The 21,222-nt window shown below is 37.2% G+C and overlaps 1 protein-coding gene across 4 annotated transcripts in view; it reads right to left on the minus strand.

The window, feature by feature from the left end:
- Nucleotides 1-13,881: 13,881 nt before the first annotated feature.
- The window catches only part of NAB1 (NGFI-A binding protein 1), a 116,746-nt gene continuing 109,405 nt past the window's right edge, over nucleotides 13,882-21,222 (minus strand). For 2 of the 4 annotated variants that reach the window (XM_069469243.1, XM_069469268.1), the window contains exons 6-8: nucleotides 19,593-19,755; nucleotides 17,841-17,957; nucleotides 13,882-16,404 (exon numbers count right to left, since the gene is read on the minus strand). In XM_069469243.1, coding sequence (XP_069325344.1) covers nucleotides 16,316-16,404; nucleotides 17,841-17,957; nucleotides 19,593-19,755 — 369 coding nt within the window. In that variant the 3' untranslated portion in view covers nucleotides 13,882-16,315. Of the gene's footprint in view, nucleotides 16,430-17,840; nucleotides 17,958-19,592; nucleotides 19,756-21,222 lie in introns of all 4 variants that reach the window. The other 2 variants (XM_069469258.1, XM_069469249.1) reach the window with 1 other exon arrangement.

The following is a 21,222-nucleotide window of genomic DNA, read 5'->3' on the forward strand; positions in this document are numbered from 1 at the left end:
CACAATATTCCCAATTTGTTCCAGTGTGTCCATGAATTCTTACAGACTGGAGGCACAAGAGAGTCAAGGAGTTATTTACCTTTTAAACCAGCTCTGAGTTTAAAATAATTTCTTTTGTGGGACATGCTATAGGATTCAAAAGTTAAACAGTTGGTTCATTTCAGAGAACTTTGCGGCCACTGCACTATCTGTGAGGCCATTGGTCACCAGCTGGGCTGAAGGTGTAGCTTTCTCTTCTGTTCTGTAGCTTTGCGTGGATAATATCAATGTCTTCTCTCTGTTCCTACAAAACTAAGATTGTATCTCAGTGACTTTTAGTCCCTGATATTAGGAAAGCCATACAATGCAGAGGTCAAGAAAGTTCCTTGAGAAAACAATGTTCTGGTGTATTAGTTTGCTACGACTGCTATAACAAAGAACCACAGGCTGGGTGAGTTAGGCAACAGAAATTTATTCTCTCACAGTTCTAGAGGCTAGAAGCCTGAGATCAAGGTGTCAGCGAGGCTGGTTCCTCCCGAGAGCTGTGAGGGAAGGCTCTGGTCCAGGCCTCTTTCCTTGGCTTGTAGATGGGCATTTTCTCCCTGCGTCTTCACATCGTCTCTCTGCATGTGTCTGTGTCCAAATTGCCTCTTCTTATAAGGACACCCGTCATTGGATTAGGGCCCATCCTAATGATCTCATTTTAAATTGATCACCCCTTTAAAGGCCCTATCTCCAAATACAGTTGCAGTCTGAGGCACTAGGGGTTAGTACTTCAGTATATGAATTTGGAATGGGGGCACAATTCAGTCTATAACATCTGAAGACAAAGTTTGGTGGATCTTAAAGATCAACTAACTTTTAGCCCTTATTTGAGTTACTGTAGACCTTGGCCTGTAGGGCAAAGTGAATCCCTAATGTGTCCCCAGACCACACTAGCACTGCCCAAGCAGAACCCTGGCCTTTCTTTCGCCTACCTGTGTCACTGCAACTCCAGCTCTGCCCCATCTGCTCCTCACAAGGCTGCTGGGAGAAGGCTCACCACAGCCCTCTGCCTCCCAGGCCTCCAGGGTGTGGGTCCTTGTCCAGGGTGTGGGGTCTGCTCCCATGGCTGCCGGTGCTGGGGGTGTCACCACCATGCTCCCAACCACACTTGGCACCTGGGCGCCTGAAGCAGCTCTGCCTAGCCTCAAACCTCACAAAGTTCAACTCATCCAGCCCCAGCTTCCAACCCCTCGCTGCATAGGGAACCCCAAATCTGCCTGAGAGATTTGGAGCAGAGACTTCCTTCTGCCTTGTCCGGCCTCCTCCTTCCATCATAGCCTGTCCATCCTACAGAACATTCTCTCTCCTCTCAAGTTCCAGACAGGGACTTTAATCCTGAACAGTGGAAAAAAGCAACCCCTGGCGTGTGAATGTTTCTGGGGTCGGGAGGTGGGCAGTGTGGGTGGGTGGGGCACGCTGTTGCATAGGGAGGAAGCATGGGTGTGTTTGTGTGTACAGAAGATATTGGTTCTTTTAGAACAGAATTTGATTTTTCAATACCAACTCTGTGGACGATCAGCATAGAGCCATGGTAGGGGAGGGAGGCTCTTCTTCAGGGTTGCTTTGTGGCTGGGCCTGAGAATTACATTGACATAAGACAGATCAATTGGAGAAAAGCATGCAATTGTATTTAATACAAGATTTATGTGGCGTGGGGGCCTTTATAAAGAAGACCCAAGGAAACAGAGTCAATCACTTATATACTGAATTGAACGAAGAATAGCAAGTTGTGAAGAAGCAACTAGTTTTGTGGGGAGGCTTAAAAAATAAGAGTTATTCCAACAAATTCTGTGCAGAGTTCCCTCAGTCTCAGCTTCTCATCCTTGATGCTAAGAATGCTGCTTTTCCTTCTCGTACAGGGAGGGTGTCTTTCACAGGGGAATTTCATCCCTTGCTTTTAAAAAACAGAAGTCGGAATGATCTTCTTGCACCTGCTGATTTTTAAGTGCCTTTAATTTAAAATAGCCAATGTGCCAGAGTGGTATATTTTTAACTCCTTCACCATCTACAGATATGCTAAGATAAAGAGAATCATAGAATTTCAGAGTTACAAGAAATCTTAGAGATACTTTTCCCAGTATCTTTACAGTTTAAGTACAGAAACTGGGGCACAGAAATAGTGTGTCCAGGTTTACATAATAGCTCATAAAAGATTAAATTTTATAAATTTAAAAGCTACGACGTGCAATGATCTGATACTATGAATCAGAAGAGCTCCATATGAAACCGCGTGGGGTGTCTGCCCAGTTCACAGCACCCTTCTTAAAATCTCTCCCCTCCCCACACCTCAAGTGGATGAATCTCCACCTGGATTTCCACAGTTGGTTGGACTGGAGTGGACACCTGACCCAGGCTCAGCCAATCAGAGTCTCCTCCTTGGGAATTTGGAATCGGACTTGGAGATAGCAGCAATCTGTGCAGCTAGACCCCGGGACGAGGTCAGGCTCCCCACTGTCCAGCAGCGCCAAGTATGGGGCAGTGGCATCCTTTCCCCACTGTTGGTACCACTTCCTTGGTCTGGGATCAGGGGCCACCCTTTGTGGTGGAAGCTTAGGACGTGCTGCTCTGTTGAAAAGGCTGATTGTCCTCGAGGGCCGATCAGAGAGAGATCCTCAAGTTCCTGAGCCCAGGAAGCCCCCTTGTGATGAATGGACCAAGGGGATGTGCTGGCTGTTGTCAGTGAAAGGGCTTCTGTGGGTCACAGAGCAACAAGATTCAGCTAATTGTGGCTCCTCGGCACAAAGGACCAGAGGATCCAATGGTGATCCTTGATCTGCGGGCTGGCCGGGGCTCCCCATGTGGCCTCCAGCCTTGGCGGCACGGTACTCACAGTCTCTCGGCGCCAACTCTGCCTCCGTCCATACATCTCCCCCAGCCTCCTGTTCCCTCACCCCCGGGCTCCACTGACCTCGCTTCCCCTACCTCAGCATCCTCTTCCAACCTCTTCCCAACATAATGTTGTTAAGATACAAATTGCATGCCCTGTTTCCTTCTAGGCCTTTCCTTTCAACTCTCACCATGCTTTTTTTCCTTTTGACAAAACCTACCTCATTCTTCAAATCAAAAGCTTTGGCTTTCAGAACTATTGTTTCTGATAGGCTCTCACAAAAGAGCCTTTCTATTTTGTAAATCCAAAAAAGAAAAAGCATTGACTGATGGATTCTTTATCTTTGTATACCAGCTGGAACCATCCCAATTCTCTTTAAGTCAATGTGGATGGCTCTGGGTGAGCAAAAGGAAATACAAAACAGAAACACACACACAAATTAATATTTCAAGGAATCACCTCGGTGAGGGGGGAAACTCACACTATTGTCAGCAGTCAGGTTCCCCTTGTCAATCAGGGAGCAGATAAAAGGCAGTTTGCCGGATGATAATGGAGCTGACTCACAAAGACACGCAGAGGAGACAATGGAAAAGGACTGTCTGGTTTCCTGATACTTTTCAGGTTCCCAGTTTTAGTCCAGCTAGAGCTGCCCTTTATCCTCATATCCTTAAACACCACTGTATTCTTAAAATAAATTTAAAATTTTTCTTAAGCTAACTCAAGTGAGCTTATACTTTTAGCAACCAGAACAGTGCTTATTAATAATACAGTTTTACAGTTGCTAAGCGAGGCTACGTTTTCCCAAAAGTTTTTAAAAAACGCTACCCAGATTAATATTCATAGGCAGTTAAATGGTCCTACAACTTTTGTTATGAAAGTCTGTATTATTTATTGCAACTCTGTAGTTAACATTACCTGATGAAGACTTCAGAAGGTGGTTGCAACTTAGTCTTAAGTGTTGGTATCCATCTGGGAAGAGATATGACCAAGATCTTGGACTAGCTCCACTGTCCATGTTAAATGGTAGCTGTTAGGCTATGGACGTCTTCTCCAGATAACAGCTTCCTTTCTCTGTGTGCTGAGGAACAGCAAGAAGAGACTGGATGGTGGGAGTCTCAGAGCTCCATGCTTGGCCGGCCACCACCACACTCCTGGTGCTGTTGGGTCCCTTGCCTTGAATCGAGGTCTGCCACATGCCAAAGAGGAAAGTAATTTCCTTCCCTATTATTTTCACTCCGCATGACACTCTTTTTCTTTGGGAACGAGTGCAAGCCCCCTGCTTGGGAATTTTGCTCCCATGGCTCCTACTAAGCAGGCATTGATGTGATCTAATGTCTCCTGGGTCACTGGAACATGTTCTTGCCTTAACCTGGAGCGAGCAGATTTTCCCCAAGGGGAATTTGGAATTGGGTTTTGGAGACCCTGTTCAGTCTTGGTTGGGGTCTGGACAGAAAGTCGTTGTCAGACTGAGCTGAGCAGCCGCGAGCATCTAGCAGCAGACAGTGCTGGTCTGAGAAAGACAAAGCAGAGGCACAGAGCCTCTCCGAGAGACAAGGAGAGAACAACCTTTGCTCCTGAATTCCCCAGCCTCTTGGGCTCCAGTTCCTCCTGAGGCTGGGCTGTGCTTCCTGCCCCTGGGGTTGCTTGAGATATCCTTGTACTCTTCTGGAAAACCTCCCTTTGTGCTTAAACTAATTGAATAGGGTCTACTCTAGTCAACCACACAGTCTGGCCTATGGGTCAATCATTACATAGTTGACAGAGGATATAGCCTGTCACCCATTCACCTGATTCTCAAGACAGGTAATGTCACAGAAAATCTAAGTTTATGTCTTCCCTTTCCGTGTATCTTATGTATCTTGTATCTTTTCAGAGCACAAAGGGGAATTTCAATTTCTTGAATTTGTTTTTTTGGGTATTTGGGTTTTTTTTTTTTGAGATGGGGTTTCTCTCTGTTGCCCAGGCTGGTTGTGAACTCCTGGGCTTAAGTGATCCTCCTGCCTCAGCCTCCCAAGTAGCTGAGACTACAGGCTTAACTTTGCTTTTTAATATGAACAGAGATTTTAGAATATGTTTTACAAAGTAGCATTATATTTCAGTTATAAGGCCTAAGTGAGAGAATCAAAAAATTGCCAATGCTTAAGATATGAGATGACAAATTCAGCAGTTCCCATTTTAAATAATATTGAGGACATCAGATCATTTTTCTCACAAATTTCAACTATTTGTGGAGTGACTTTGTGCTTAGACAGTGCCAGAAAGCTCTTGACATCTGTAGAATTTGGGTTGAACTTTAATGAATAAAAAAGCTAACTGAAAATGGAATGCCATCTTTGGCATAGACATAGACAGCTTGGTTGTAGCTTTCCTAGAGGATTAAAGCTGGAAGAGATCAAATAGGTTTAGGGCTTCTTAAACTGTAGTCTATCATAATTTGGGTAAGGCTGTGAACCCATTGAAATTTATGTAAAAGTTGAGGCCTATATGCATTGTTATAAGGAGATGATTGTTATAATCTGCTTCATCAGATTAACAATAGGGCACATGACAACAAAGAGTTAACAACCAGTGGAAGCCCAACCCTCTTTTAACATATGAGAAACTGAGGCACAACAAAGATATGACTTGATAAGTGACACATATAAACAATGGCAGAGCCAAGGACTCTGTGTCAGGAACCTTACCCAATGTTCTTTCCCTGCATGATAGCGCCTCCTTGGAGCTCAAATAAAAGCCCCTTTAAAGTGGGATTGTAAACAAATAAGCAATTGTTCTTTAATGGCAAGAGAAAGGTTGCAGACTCCAAGAGTTTTTTTCTTCAGTAAATATTAGCAATAACTTAAACATTTCTTAGACTAGCCTGATGGGATTCATGGGGCTATGCATGGAATCAGGTCAAAAAGTATCTGCACCCGCTAAAAGACTGTGACAATTTTAGAGCATCTTTACATCTTTTAGATGCCATGATGCCACCACAATCCCAGGACTCAGAGAGCATCTTTTATGATTCACATCTCACAAATGAGGAAACCGAAGGTCAAAAAGCTTTAATGACTAGCTTACAGGTCTTATCACTTGAAGATGGGACTAGCTGTAAAACAGAGGTTCTTTGGTCCCTGGTCCTTTGATCTGTAGCTCATGGCTTTGAACTTTCAAAGTGCACCTCTTTGAATAAGGAAAAACAGCTATAGACACAGAGATATAAAATGACTCGATGGCAACCAAATAAATGAGCCAGGACTCAACTCCAAGTTTCCTAACCACTAATAGGAAAAAGTCTGAGGTTTTGTTGTGGTTGTTATTTGTTTTTTGTTGAGTAATGAAAATCTCAGCTAGCAGAAAGAAAGGGTGTTGCAGGAGAACAAGCATTAGACTAGGGAGACAGGGACCTGGGGGCTTTGGCTCTGTCACTTGTTGGCTGTAAGACCTTTAACGAGTCACTGCACAACAAGGCCTGGCTTCCTTTTGGGAACTGGGCAGGTGATGGCTCTTTCAGTAGGAAAGGCTCCTTAGGTTCCTCCGTGTGTGCGTGTGTGTGTGTGTGTGTGTGTGTGTGTGTGTCATAGCCCATGTGATAACATCTACCTCATTAGAATTCTGGTGCCGTATCTGCAGTCAAACAAACAAAACGGACATGTTGTGAGAGATTTTGAGAGAATGAAATGAATTTTAAAAGCCATTTTTCTTAAGTAAAAAACAGCAATCTACAAAGGATGAAAACAATGAATCTAATTTCCTTAACTCAGAAGTCTTTATAAGGGTTAATTACCTGGTACTTTAGCTCAAGAATAGTGGATTGTAGACTACTAAAATTTTAAAATTCAATAGCCCTTTACTACAATTCCGAGGTTCTTTGAGTTTGTGCAGGTCTTAACTTCCCTGAATATGTGGTGGGACACATACTCCTTTTTAAGCGTGGTCTTGTATACATTAACTCTCTTCGGTGGCAGAAGCTAGGAGCAGATGTAGTAAGTTTACTTTCATAGAATTAAAGTCATCAAAATTCATCATTTATTTCTGTGAGATCAGGAAGAATATATTTAGGTTGAACTACAGCTATTAGAGTGTTCTGGTCATAAGTCAAACCTGCCCTTACCACGAGAAAAACAAGTACACTTGAGAGGTTTAAACATAGTTCAAGTCTTTAAAAAAAAATTCATTGGCAAATTGTTAGTGTTGTCTTCTAAAAATTCTCTTCATGCTTTGATTTTTCTTCCTATTTTTGAAGCCATAACAACTGCAGATAATCAGTGATAAAAAAATAATATGCTTTAAGCAAAAGAAACAGGGGATTATTATAAATAGCCAGATGTCTATGAGGGTGGCCTGATATCATGGGTCAAGAATTATTAGTATTTTGCAGTTAAAAGGTCATTTTACTGAAATGTATGGGAAAAACACAGAAAACAAAAAACAAAATTTTTTTTTTTTTTTTTTACATCAATTTGCTCTCCTATAAAGTTTAGGTGTTCCCTAATCAGTTCTTTTTTAACCTTTTTAGATACAGACTGTGACAGGGACGGGGAGGAGGAACTCAAGGGTTCTAGGTTCACTGAATTCTGGCTTGCATGGTGAGCCTGGATGTGTCAAATCACTCAAAGAAAATATTTCTAACCATCTGTGAATGAAGGAGAGATGTGGTGTTTATCAAGGAGGATTTGAATAAACCCTCAGATTTGAATAAAAGACACCTTATATCAAGTCCGTTGCTAATTTTCATACTCTTTCTGTTTACTTTGATCACTATGTTAAATTTTACTTTAGCAGATTACACTAAATAATTGCATCAACGATTTTCCCCAATTACCCTGTTTCGTAGCACGCTTTTAAAGTTGAAAATGACCTCCTTTTAAATCCACTCCAACAGCCTGTTCCCATCCCACCTGACTCTTACCTAATTTGACCTTCCTGACGACCTCTTCCAGGATGTTACTCTCTCTCACTGTCCTCCCATTTCTCAGACTGCTCTTTCTTAGTATCCTTGGGGGCTCTTATTCCTCTTCCTACTCCATTTAACATTTCCCAGGGTTCTATCCTTAACCACCTTCTCTTTTATTTCTGTGCTCTCTCATTCACTCCCATGGTTTCAAATGCCATTTATGAGACTCCAATGACCCCCAAATCTAAGATTCCGGTTTTAACTTGAGCTCCAGCTTTCCTGATTTCTAGACTTTTGTTTCCAAGTAAATTCTAAATTGCTCCAGTTAGGTAAACTGAAAGCCACTCAAACTCATCATGTTCCAAACAGAGCTCACCCACACTGTGGAAGGCAGTCTCCAAGATGGCCCCCAATGGTAGCCATCTTCTGGGGCGTATTCATGAAGGCAGAGAATGGGTCTGGGTAGTGGACACAGTTTCTAATTCTGTCTCTTAATTTTGCATTTGTTCAGAATAATGCTTTTTAGGTTATAAATGTTTCAAGAATCACATCTTTATTTGTTCTTAGGGTCACCTTGTCCTTAGGTGTGCCTAAAAAATGTTGATAATTTTTTGTAATGTTTAAGAAACCCTTGAGTTTTCACAAATATTTTCATAAAATAATACAGTATTTCTGCATCTTTAAAAAAGGCCTTCAATCTAAGAAATAGGTAAAACACAATATTTATAATTGATTTTGAATTTATCTGAAGTCATCAGTATTTATGCTGCTTCTTCCTCAACCCTCGCATAATTATCTCATTGGAGCTCTCACATTGGCCCACAGGAAGGAGCTGGATGCAACCTATATTTTTTAAATGTACAGTCTGATTTCCCCTCTACATTACAGACAGACACCAGAGCGAAAATAATATTTATCACCTGGAAACTAATTCCTTCACTAGGTAACAATGAGATCCTAAATCTCTCTGTGTACTTTTTCCTTTTAAAAAATGAACGTAATAGTGCCAAATTTGCTGTTTTTGAAAAAGGATCAATTAGGCCACAATTGTAATGATAAAGATAGCCTTGCAAGCTTTAAGTAAAAGTGTTGTTTCTAGAATTTTCTCAGTGTAGGAAAGGAGAATAGAGTTCACAATTGCAAAATTGACTTTTCCCATTTGTAATTAATAATTTATGGGTGAAATTTGGAGATGCAAATGAAGTTAAATAAACCACAGTTTGAAACCTAGCTAAGAGCAAGGATGATGTCTCATGATCTCTGTATCCCCAGTCCCTACCACTGTGCACCTGGATATTTTTAAGCAGGTGGCACAACAAATGTTTACTGTATGAATGAGTAATTGAATAATTGCATATCCCTCACGCTTGTTCCCCTTGGTCCTTATTCTCACTGCTCAGCTCGAATTCCTTTTTGCCACCTGAAGGCTGGACAACTGCAACAGCATCCTAGTTACTGCCTCCACACATCGGAGCCAGAATCAAGCCCTTTGGAGGCTTCCTGGAACGCTGAATATTAAGGATCCAATTCGTATTGCTTTGTCATTAGGTTCCAAACATTTTTAGGCCGTTTTACTCCCCTCTTCAAAAACTTCTAATTGGTTACCCCCAAAATGAGAACTTTCTAGAGGTTCAGAGGATTTCATTTGGTAGGCACTCTTCTAGACGTTTCATCTCTAATTAAATTTTTATTTGAACCCTCTGCTCTAGCCCATTACATTTTTCCGGTAGTATCTGAATGTGACTTTTCTGCTCCCCTACCTGGGCCTTTCAGACAGGCCAGTTCCAAAGCAGGGCAATGCCCTTTCACTTTTCTGCTTCAATACCTGCCTTTAGAATGGCTTGATGTTTACTTCCTTTAGGGAGCCTCTGCTGAAATCTAGACACCACTAACAGTTAACCAGCTGATCAAACAATACTCGTATATGGCCTAGTTGTTTCCATGTGTGCATATTTAAACTTCATCTGTATTTTAAAGTGCATCTTGTGTAAAATGTTCAAACACAGTGCAGGCCATGTGGTTCAAAGGATATTTGACAGGATAGGGTGCACGTGGACTTTGGTATCAGACAAGTGGACTGGCCCAAGCTCCTCCTTACTAGCTGTGTAATAACTAATTATCTAATCTCTTGAGACATCTATTTTTCTCATCTGCAAAATGGGGGTGATAATAACCACCTCCAGGAGTTGCAGAGATTAAATGTGAAGCAGTGGGCCCAGTGCTAGTAAATGGTGGATTTGTTGTATTGCAATATACAACTACTACTAGATTAAGAATATAAGCCTGTTTTAGATCATTTTCTTTACAAGGCAGAACTAGTTCCTGTCTTTGTAATAAGAGACCTTAGAAAAAAGTGACTATTTTTCATGTAAGCCAACTATTATATACATGCTTAAAGTCTTGGGAAATGATCTCTACTCACTTTAAATACTACAATATATTAAAATTGTTCTTCTCTTCAAATTAGGTAAACTATTTCACCTTCAATGTTAATTTTTTTAAAAGTGGAACTAGCCTTTTATTACCTTAAGAATTGGAGTTAGTTAACTGGCTATATCTGTTATATCATTATCTATTTCGTTAAACAAGCTTATTGCCTTCTCATCAATAAAATTCAGAAAGATGTGCTCCAATTTGAGAATTAGCCAACATATGCAAAAGAAATCCACACAATCAATATATGGGCATGTTCTGATGATAGAAACATTGGTTGAATTCGGAAAGGAAAAGAATGACCCTGTCCATTTTAACTGTTGATGAAAAGATCCTTACATTTTGTTATCAGGGTCCTGAGGGTGGAAAGTATGTATTTCTTGAGGAAACATAACTAAAATGATGAGACTCTGCAGAGCCCACAGTGTGACAACATGCTACCAAAGAGATCACTTTTGTCTTCTGGGAAGGATAATAGCAGGGTATGGTGCTAGACCACAGATGTTTGGTTTAACAGTTCACAGTTGAAGACAGTAGGTAGCCTCAGAAAATTACAAAATGCCTCTGCTGAGCCAGTTACCAGTAAGATTCCACCTACGTATGCACTACTTAAGTATCTTCCTACATACTTGAGCCTAAGTGACCTACCAGTATAGGGTGTCTGTGACAGTTATAAGAGAATGGCCTGCTTGCTTAGGATCATGTGTGGGTGTTGAACATGGCACTTTAAATTTATGAGGTGCAAATTTTTAATGCAAAGATGACTCATAAGGTTTCAGAATGTGTAAATATGAAGCACATTCTAATTTGTATCACCCCTGGTGCTCACCCACAGAAAAGCTAGGCTGGGTTGATTACCAAATTGTTTGGACTACCAGGAAATTCACAAAATGTGCCAGTCTTAATAAGTTAATGAGAAAAAAATCTTGGGCTCATGATTTTAACATTTGCATCACTACCCTTGAACCAACATTTTGTACTCAATCTGTGTTTCACAACATTATGTTTTGATGGCAACATTCAACTATGACTACTTCTCTGAGATTGTGAAGCAGCAAGCCAGTTCTTTTGAGAAGTTACAATGGAAAATGTAAATAGAGGGCAATTGTATAATAAAGTAGAAAGATTAAAAAGAAAATTCTGGAACTTACAACTGTAGGTCTTTAGGTAGGTTTTTTTCATTTTATATCAATGTAGAATAATGCTCTGTGCAGAAATATTTTAAAACATATTATACTGAAAAGACATTTAATGATAGTAAACTAACGTGCATTAAATGTAAAGTCATCAAAAATTAGGAGAAGCAATTTCTCACCGAAGTGTCATAATTTGACCATGGTAATCAGTATATGACGTATATGTTTATCAAACCATCACGTTGTACACTTTAATAATATATACAATTTTTGTCAATTAAGTATCTTAAAAAGACAATAAAATGGAAAAATCATGGTAACTATGCATTTCATATGGATGCTGAACTAAAAACTAAGATTAGTACTTTATGTGATTCATTTCTGAAATTCCTTGTTTGAGGGTTTTATACAATTGCTACAAAAAGGTCATAAAAATTCCCTTTAAGATGAACTGGTAGAAATTAGACCTTTAATATTACTGGAGCAATACTTGGGAAATAAATCACTTAGCTGTCAGAGGAATAACTTTGGAAATGGTATTGAAATAGTCAGACACAGCCAGGAGACCTAGAATTCAACAAGATATTGTTTTAATACTTAAGAATTGTGCGGCCCTAGGAGATGGGAAGAATATGAAAAGAACAAAGGAACTTAACCAATTTTGTAAATGGAACCAATCATTATTCATAGTTTCCTTACAAGTGATTAAAATTTGCTAAACTTATAGATAGAAAAGATTTGTAAGATGAACCTAAAACAAGCACAGTAAGTTTTTGGATTCTAACTTGAATGATTATGAACTTAAAAAATAAATTTCTGGTTAGTCTTTTCTGCACAAAACCTAAAAACACCGTTGAGGTGATCTTTAAAAAAATAATTTTCATAGGTCAGTAGAAACAGATGCCAAAGAAGTTTTAAAGGTTTAGCTGTTGCATATTCAGAAAGTAAGAAAAATCCTAGCTCCAGCATTTAGCTTTTGATCACTTCTATGTGAAATAAAAATCATTTTACAGGGTCACCAAGGAAATAGTTAACAGCAAGGTTTTTGAGATCAAATTGTATTTACAATAAAAATAAATGTCAGGACATTGTATCATTCTTTTATTAATGTTGGAGGCCCACTTGAGAATCGCATTTATGAAGACACCCACAGATAATAACAAATAAATAAGCTTAGATTCACTGAAACGCCACCCATGCACAGCTGGACCATAAGGTAGTTTTTTAGTTAAATAGCAACAATCGTATTTGGTCACATTCTTCAAGCTGTTACAAATGTAAGATGTTTGCTCATTCCTAACTTCAGCTATTTGCTAATTGAATTTATTTTCTAAAAGAGACAGAGCTCTTGGTTTCATTAGGTTAATATCTTGGTTTTCTTTTGAAGACTTAATGTAGTATATTAAGTGAAGTTACAAACAAAATGGGTATTGTGTTAATAATACTTAACCATTTGAATAGCCAAGTGAGCAGACCATATGCTAGGAAATTCCCCGCACATTTACTTAGGTTTTCAGCTTTAAATACTGTTAACTGTAATTACTACACTAGGTGCTAGTAACCTCATAATTACCAAATCCTAAATGTTTACCCAAGTGGTTTTATTAATTAAGGACAGATGAAAAAGCACCCTTTCCCCCTGCCTTTTGACAGGTTCAATGGGATTGTCGAAAGAATTATTATCCTGCCAAGGAGATCTAACTGGCATTCAGCTTCAAAATAAAATTGCAATAATTTTACCAAAAAAAAAAAAAAAAAGTGGCCTCAAAGTGAAACGTACTACCTTTCTTTTTATCAAATCTCACCTCTTAAATGTTAACTATTTTAGTCCTGGCTGATCTTTTCTGATTTTCACTCATTAAATGTGCTTGCTTTCACCTGTAAAGTGTCTACTACCCCCACCACCATAACATCTACGTAATGTAGAATGCACTTAAATGTCAGCTCCTAATTCATCCCACATATATAACGCACTAAAATTTGTATTTTGTATGAGGATTAGTTCCCATACAGCTAGGTTCCCAAAGAACAAGAATCTTATATTTCATCTGCAGCCTTCACCCCCATGCTGGCACCTAGCATAGTACTTGACACATTGAAGCTCTTTATTAAAGATTAATCTGTAGAACTCAACAATTAAAACTTTGTTGCAAGGCTTTGTCCCAGTTCTTCACTATAGGTTAACTCAATTTCATATAATTAGCCTGTAATACTGAGGCTAAGTCACATTAACGTGTTACAAATATGTAATATATTATAAATGTTAAATCCTAACGTTCTTCCTTTTATTAATTTAGTTGGTTAGAAGTAGGGGTTTTTTTAAAATGTTTTTATAAACTTCTATTTAATGAGAACAACATAAATTAACCTCTCTCTCTCCAACAGAACAGAGTCAACTGGGAACCTGTTTACCAAATAACTTTTTCGAAACCAAGGTGGCTGACAGTAACATTTAGCAAAAGCTCCTGTCTCCTGATATCCAAGCCCAGCCCAAACAATCCAATGGCGGGGGAGGAGGACAGAGTGGGTTAACATGACCCACTGTGGAAAGTGTTATGCAGAAAGTGCTATAAACATAAACATGTGAGGCACAGAAAATCTTTATTGCCACAGGAAGCAAGTGCACTCATCCCACCTCACCAACAACTTCAAGAGTCACAAAAACGTAGACTTAGCACAGTAAAGTGTAACACAGACTTGGGCAGAAATGGTCCCTTGGACTAGATTGGCTGTAATACTGAGGTAACCAATTGATTTTGTTCAGTGAAAATACCTCTAACAAAATGAAAAAAATCTACTAGTTATAACATCCAATTCATATATACAATTCAAATAAAAATATATATTATTTGCTTTAATGTATAGCAAGTTTAATACATTAGTGTTTACAAAATAAAAACTGTATTCTGCTGAAGTTTTTCTTGTGCTTCCCCCTTATCACTAAGCTTGAAAGACTGGAACAGTATGATATGATACTTAAGGAAACTTATTTATGGATTTAAGGATGTAATTTGTGGGTCCATGAAAGATGGATAAATATTAGCTGGAAGATTACTGTGTTGTTAAAAATTGTCACTTATTAAAATCTACAAACTTGAACTGTCAGACACAATTTAAAAAAAAAAAAACCACGAAATTTCTCAAAATAGATTAGAATACAGGAAACGTTTCATGAAACTACTGAGATACTAACCAGTGCTATGGCTAATATTAAAAACTGAACAGTCTATTTAAATTGTACTCACACTATTTCTACACACAGTGAACAATACACAACCACGATAATCAACCTCAAGGTAGCAACAAAGTTGCAAGGTCCATAAGAAGCTTCTTCAGTGAGCAAAACACTATGTTACAATTAAAACATTTAGGAAGGGAAAAAAGCCTTTTAATAGTATAAAAGTTGTTTACTGGTGTTTCTACTGTAAAACTCTTCTACAAACCAAAACAAAAAAGCAGTTATATGTGTGACAGTGATCTGAGACTACAGTGCAGACATTTCATCTAACATTTGGCTGACAAATTTTAGTATAACAGATTATGACTTAATATTTTTTACACAGTTATGATCTAGAGCTGAACTGAAAACAAAAAACACATACTCCATGTCAATACACTCTTCTTGGCAATGTCTGGGTTTAGATGATTCTGTAGGATGTAGGTAAAGTTGTCAAATGTCTTCTCTTAAACCAACAGAAAAAACGTATATCGGCAGATGTTGTATTTTTTTTTTTTTTTTTTTTTTACCATTGTGGAGTTCAATGTGAAATTCTTGTAAGTACGCAAGTGTATTGTTAACATTTAAACACACCCCCACACATATATATGCACACAGTCCATTAATTAAATAGAGGGAATTAAAAACATACTGTCAAGATGAATTTTAACAAAAAACTACATTCACAAATCTGAAAGGTGTACAAAAATGAAATTATAAAGTAAATAATCAATATAGGTGTCAACTGAACTTCCACAGAAATATGCTTGCAAATGTGGATGTAGCGATTGCCCACATCGTGGTGGCTGGGTGGGAAGACATTCCCCAGTGTAAGCATCTAGTCTCTCTGACTCCTGTATATAGAGAAGAATCTCTGGATATAAAATGGTACTTAATCTATTACAGCCTTAGTTAACAGGCACCATCTTTATCACATGTAAGGTTAATTTACCATGTCTTAATCTATTAAACACATTCTGACATATCAATATTTAAGTCAAGGCTCTTACACATTGGTCCACTTGTTTTAAGCTGTCTGTCCAAGAAATAGCTTCCTATCTTTGATACCATCTTAAGTAGCTATTACTATAATTTATGTCAACCAGTTAAATTTTCTACTCTATTGCTCATCTTTTTAACTTTCCTCCAGTATTTATTGTGTAAATGTACACTAATAACCAGATATTACATGAATAAATGCTATACATTTCCTGTTAAACAAAAATCAGTTTTATCAAATATTAAATCCACAATATTTTCCTTGGTTTAAACTGAGTATTTGCTTTCCATTTTTCCACAGTCATTGCAACCTTGCCAATAACTACATCACTTAAGCTTTCTTTTTTCATAGTTGCAAAGATTCTAAACTCTGACGTATAATATTTATGCTAAATACACAAAGTAGACAAAATTTCAAGTAAAATAAACTGTATCCATGTCTATTGGACCACACAGGTCTCAACACCTAGATTTTACTTCTATAAATTACACAAATACATTGTACATTCTTAAATAATGAATGCTTACAATATTAATTTGTAAGCCTTTCACATAAACAACTTACACAGGAATGTGAACGCATCAGCATTTCTGTTACAGATTGCCACACTCTCGATTTTCTTCTGTGGCTGTTGTTTTTTCCTCCTGGTTTCCACAGACTACTACATCAGTCCTTATGCTTTGGCTATGAAATCTGTTTGAGCTGAATGAGGCAACACTGGTTATTAAGGCTTATTTCTATGATGGAGTATTATCCTTAAATCTGATGCCATTTTCAGAGAACAGTGAGAGAATCACAGCTATCTTGAATCTTCAGGCTCTGTTTTGATGACTTTCTTTTCTAAGGTAAAAGCTGAGTGAGGATAGTCTTTTAAAATCCCAAGGCTCTCTGTATAAAAATGGAAACACAAAGTCTGTTGATTTTTTTTTAAATCAATGGACTACAAAAATAAACAAAGTTATAAAATAACCCCCCAAACTCCATAGCAAATACTATCAATTATTCATGATTCTTCAATTCCATATACAATTTTTGTTTACAGAATTGCAAGTAACAGCCCAGATTCTGGATTTAAATTCCAACTCTGCCAATTACTAGCTGTATACATATCTGGGCAAGTTGCACACCTCTTTAACCCTCAGCTATAAAATGGGGATGATACCTACAATAAAGTGGCATGAAAGTTGAATAATGAAATGTACTAAAACACTTAGCATATAGAGCATATCAATTTTTATTTAATGCTTGGTCCAACATGATAAATATATAAAATAGAGTTTGGAGCGGTGGCTCATGCCTGTAATCCCAGCAATTCGGAGGCTGAGGCAGGAGGATAGCTTGAGGCCAGGAGTTTGAGGCCAGCCTGGGAAACATAGTGAGACCCCCATCTCTAAAAAAAAAATTAGCTGAGTGTGGTAGCTACTTGGGAAGCTGAGATGGGAGGATCCCTTGAGGCCAGGAGTTCAAGACCAGCCTGAGCAACATAGTGAGAAAAACGCCTCTAAAAAAAAATAATAATAATAACAATTTTTTTTTTTTCAAATTAACTGAGTACAGTGGCATGTGTCTGCAAACCCAGCTACTCCAGAGGCTGAGGCAAAAATATTTCAACATGTAACTATAATGAGGAACTGCTTATCCTGTTATAGAATTCAGTTTACTTCTGAAATATAATTATCACCCCCAAAGTGCATGAAAAGTTTAGATTTTGGTGCAGAAGGTTTTCTTAGTATGAGAGCAAACAGGGAGTCCATCATTTTCATATTATGTTATTGCCAGAAAAACACAATAACATAACTCAAACCAGCCATCTACTATTCAGTTTGAATTTTTGTATAAAAGTCACCACTCATGTAATAGCTAATAAAAATAATCTCAACCTTCATGAGTTTTCCCTGACATTCTTTGGAATATTAAGTTCTCAAAGAAGACTAGCTAGTGTTATGGCAATCTTATCATTTCCAAGGGGATAAAAACTGATGGTTGAGCACCCCTTATGCAAAATGCTTGGGACCAGAAGTGCTTTGATTTTGGATTTTTCAAATTTTGGAATATTTGCACTATACTTACTGGTTCAGCATTTCAAATCTGAAAATCTGAAATCCAAAACATTCCAATGAGCATTTCCTTTAAGTGTCATTTCAGTGCTCAAAAAGTTTTGGATTTTGAAGCATTTTGGATTTCAGATTTTCTGATTAGGGATACTCAACCTGTAGTAACATTGTTAGTAATGACATTTTCTGCTAGGGGAAGGGACAGTGGGAGTAGAATTTAAAGATGCTTCTATTCAAGTTTTACTCTCTAATCCCATACCACATTCTCACCTGATGAGTGGGATTTTGTCTCACTGGAGTAAAGTCTACTCAGCTCCCCATCTACCACAAAATGATGGGGTTGTCTGTTCTGTAAATTAGGCATTCGGAGATTCAAAGGTCTTTCTCCTAATGAAAAGAAAAAAAAAAAAAAAGAAATAGGGATAATATTAAAAACACACCATGCTTTTTCTTAAAAATAAATTTTCACAAACTGCCTGAACATTCCTTAGGAAAGGAGTGAGGAAAGTCAGCAGGCACTGAAGGATTTAAATAATAGTTGGAAAAAAACATTTTAAATAATTATTCAGGGGGAAAAAATGGCCAATTATTTCATACTGGTCCCAAGGTTTACAATTCTGCCAGGACATCTTTAAGAGCTAAACATGAACTAAACAAAAGGCTGAGAATTCCAGTAAGCATTCCAATTTTGGCATATAATACATCTTCTTTGTAAGGCATTTTCTTACTAGTGCAACCATTTTACCAATGCATATCATTAATCACATAATAACAAATACTAGAGAAACAGAGATGACTTTAGGCCAATTGCCGATTATTAAAAAAAACTACAGCAAAAAAACAGAATTAGCACAGATATGGTTAATAATTCTTTATATACCAAGTCATATTCTACCATAAACTGAAATCTATCACATTAGCAAATTGTCACCCCACACTGAATTATCCTGGTGTCACAAATTAGAATCATAAAATCTTTCATAATTGCCTTTGCTTCTTAACTGTTCAGGATAATTGGGGAAGTTAAATGAGACCTCAACTAAAAAGTTTCTGTCATATTTTTAAAAAGGAAGAACTATCTTCTCCTCCAGTACTCTGATCTCCTGACACATGTAATATTTTATTCCATGGTTGGAGAATGCCTGTTAAGATGATATTCTTACTTAGAAATCTTATTTTTTTGACAACAGTAACCACTCTTTAGAAGTGTTTTTTTATATATATACAAGTATATATATAAAAAGCCATAACATATAAAAGGAAGGTACTAAAAAATTATTTTTCTTCTAACACTTATTATTAGTTGAAACTAAAGGATATATTTAGATACTGTACATCTCCCTCCACTAGAGTATAAGCTCCGAGGGAACAGGGTCTTGTCTTGTTCACTGTTGCATCTTCAGTGCCTATGGGCGTGCCTGGCACATAGAAAACACTAAAAAAAATAAAAATCTGTTGAATGAGTAAATAACAATGACTTGGGATTTTCTTCATGTGAGGACATGAAATAAAATAATTTTTTGAATGGTAAAAATACTCATGAATCACACAGCTTTCTAAAGCTAAGAGTTATACTCTGTCATAATACTTTCAAAGCAGTTACCATATTCTCCCGAACAACCAAATGTTATAAATTTCACAAATCTGTTTTTGAAGTCTAAAAAAAATGAAGTTTTGATCATTTTAAAAAGGATAAACATCTCCCATGGAATCTGCTTGTTTGGGAAAAATGATCAGTACTGTTTACATCTCCCAATCTCACCCACCCTTTACAAAATAATACATCAATCACATGGGCAACTATTGTTTAGAAATAATGAAGTTTAAAAAAACAAATTAAAATTTGCAGGATAAATTCTTCCTTTTTAGAAAAAGAGACAATTTAAAAATTAATTTTGACGAAGAATTTATAAAATAACCTTAACAAAATATCATAATTTAAAACTCAGCCATTATTTTCAGTCTCATTTTGAAGTATACATAGCAGTGGCTCTAAAAGCACAGGACACTCTAAAGATGTACCTTGTCCATCTGAGTTATCAGAAGTCAAGCCATTAGGACTGTGCTCTTCTGAGCTCTGCCTATAAAGTCCTGCAGACAATCTTCTCTCAGCATGCTGTAGTCTCTCATAGCCAGCTTGGGTGCAGAGGAACTCCATCTGCTTTGCCATCACCTTTTCAGGCTGCTAGTAAGTAAAGCAAAAATAAAATCAGTAACTAAAACATTCTAGATTTTTTAATGGTTTAAAGATGCCAATTTCAGACTCCAGCAAATATATTTAGTATTCATTAAAATTAGTTCACACTTCATGTGGTATACACGTTCCATAAATATGCATAGATGTCTGTATCATCATGTTAAAACATAAAATGCTGGATTTTGTACAAAAGAGAAAAGGTTTCTTCTCAATTCCATAAAGAGAATTTCATTTTAGCTTAAAAGCAACATAACCTTAGCTTTGTTTTCCAAGGTACTGAGTCCTTTAAAAGATTTTTAAAAAAAGAAACCTAAGAGCAACAGCAACATCTGCTATAAACTGCTTCTAACACATAGGGTGAAATCCTGGCATTTTTATTTTAGGATTTGGCACTACACAGACTCTGATATGATGACAGTATGTTTGGGGGAGAAAAGGTGTAAAACGGCTGTCTAGAAGAACAAGACAAACACACCTCCCACTAAAATTAAACAATGCAAATTATGCAGAAAAACATCAGTGCCAACCTTCATCATGGAATGAAACTGCAGTATTTCCCAACCAATCATAAAAAGGGGTGTTTTAAGATGTACAATTAGTGAGCTGACATATAAATTTATCTCCACATGTGTTTCATAAGTTACTTGTCTATGCACTGCTCTAAATTATTTACATGTGATTTTCAAAGCAGTACACTTGTGATATTTTGCCAAGGAGGTAATAGTCAAAATGTACAGATATGAATCACTACCATGCCATATAAAATAGTACAAGAAATCTTCTATATGAAACTGGTTATAAAAAGTCCTGATTCACAGTATTATTAAAAAAATCAATAGGTGGATTCTTACCATTAAGTATCCCACCTACTACTTTTTTCAATGTTTTTTGAAAATAAATAAATGTAAATAAATAGGTGGAATATCTAATTTATACTTATACTATTTATACTATTTTTCTGAATGCACGTAAACAAGATCAAAATTAACCAAAACTTCATTTCATCTAAACTTGTTACTAATTAACTGAAAAAGCTTCAATAAGCATTTCTGAGGGGAAAAACGTATTTTTCATCCTATCATGAAAAAACAAAACTTGGCAGTACTAAATGTGACCAAAAGCAAGTTACTAGGAAGAAGCTCAAAAGGAATAAAAACTTATAGTGCTTTCTAAAAGGTGATGTTTACAGAAAGAACTTTTTAAAATATTAATTTTAGTGTACATACACAAATAACTTAATGGCAAAAGCACCTAACGCCACATACTAATTTAACAATATTTCAATATCTATGAATATTAATAATTTAATGATTACAACATTGACTATTAATATTTTATTGAAAACTAGTACTATTTTTCTGAGTTGTACTGCACACAGCCATAGCCAACATGACTGGTTTTCCTGATATCATATTGCTTCTTTTAAGTTTTCTTGACAATCTGTCTCAGTTCCTA

This window comes from Eulemur rufifrons, chromosome 1 (genome assembly GCF_041146395.1).
Source record: "Eulemur rufifrons isolate Redbay chromosome 1, OSU_ERuf_1, whole genome shotgun sequence".
In the NCBI taxonomy this organism is placed as follows: domain Eukaryota; kingdom Metazoa; phylum Chordata; class Mammalia; order Primates; family Lemuridae; genus Eulemur; species Eulemur rufifrons.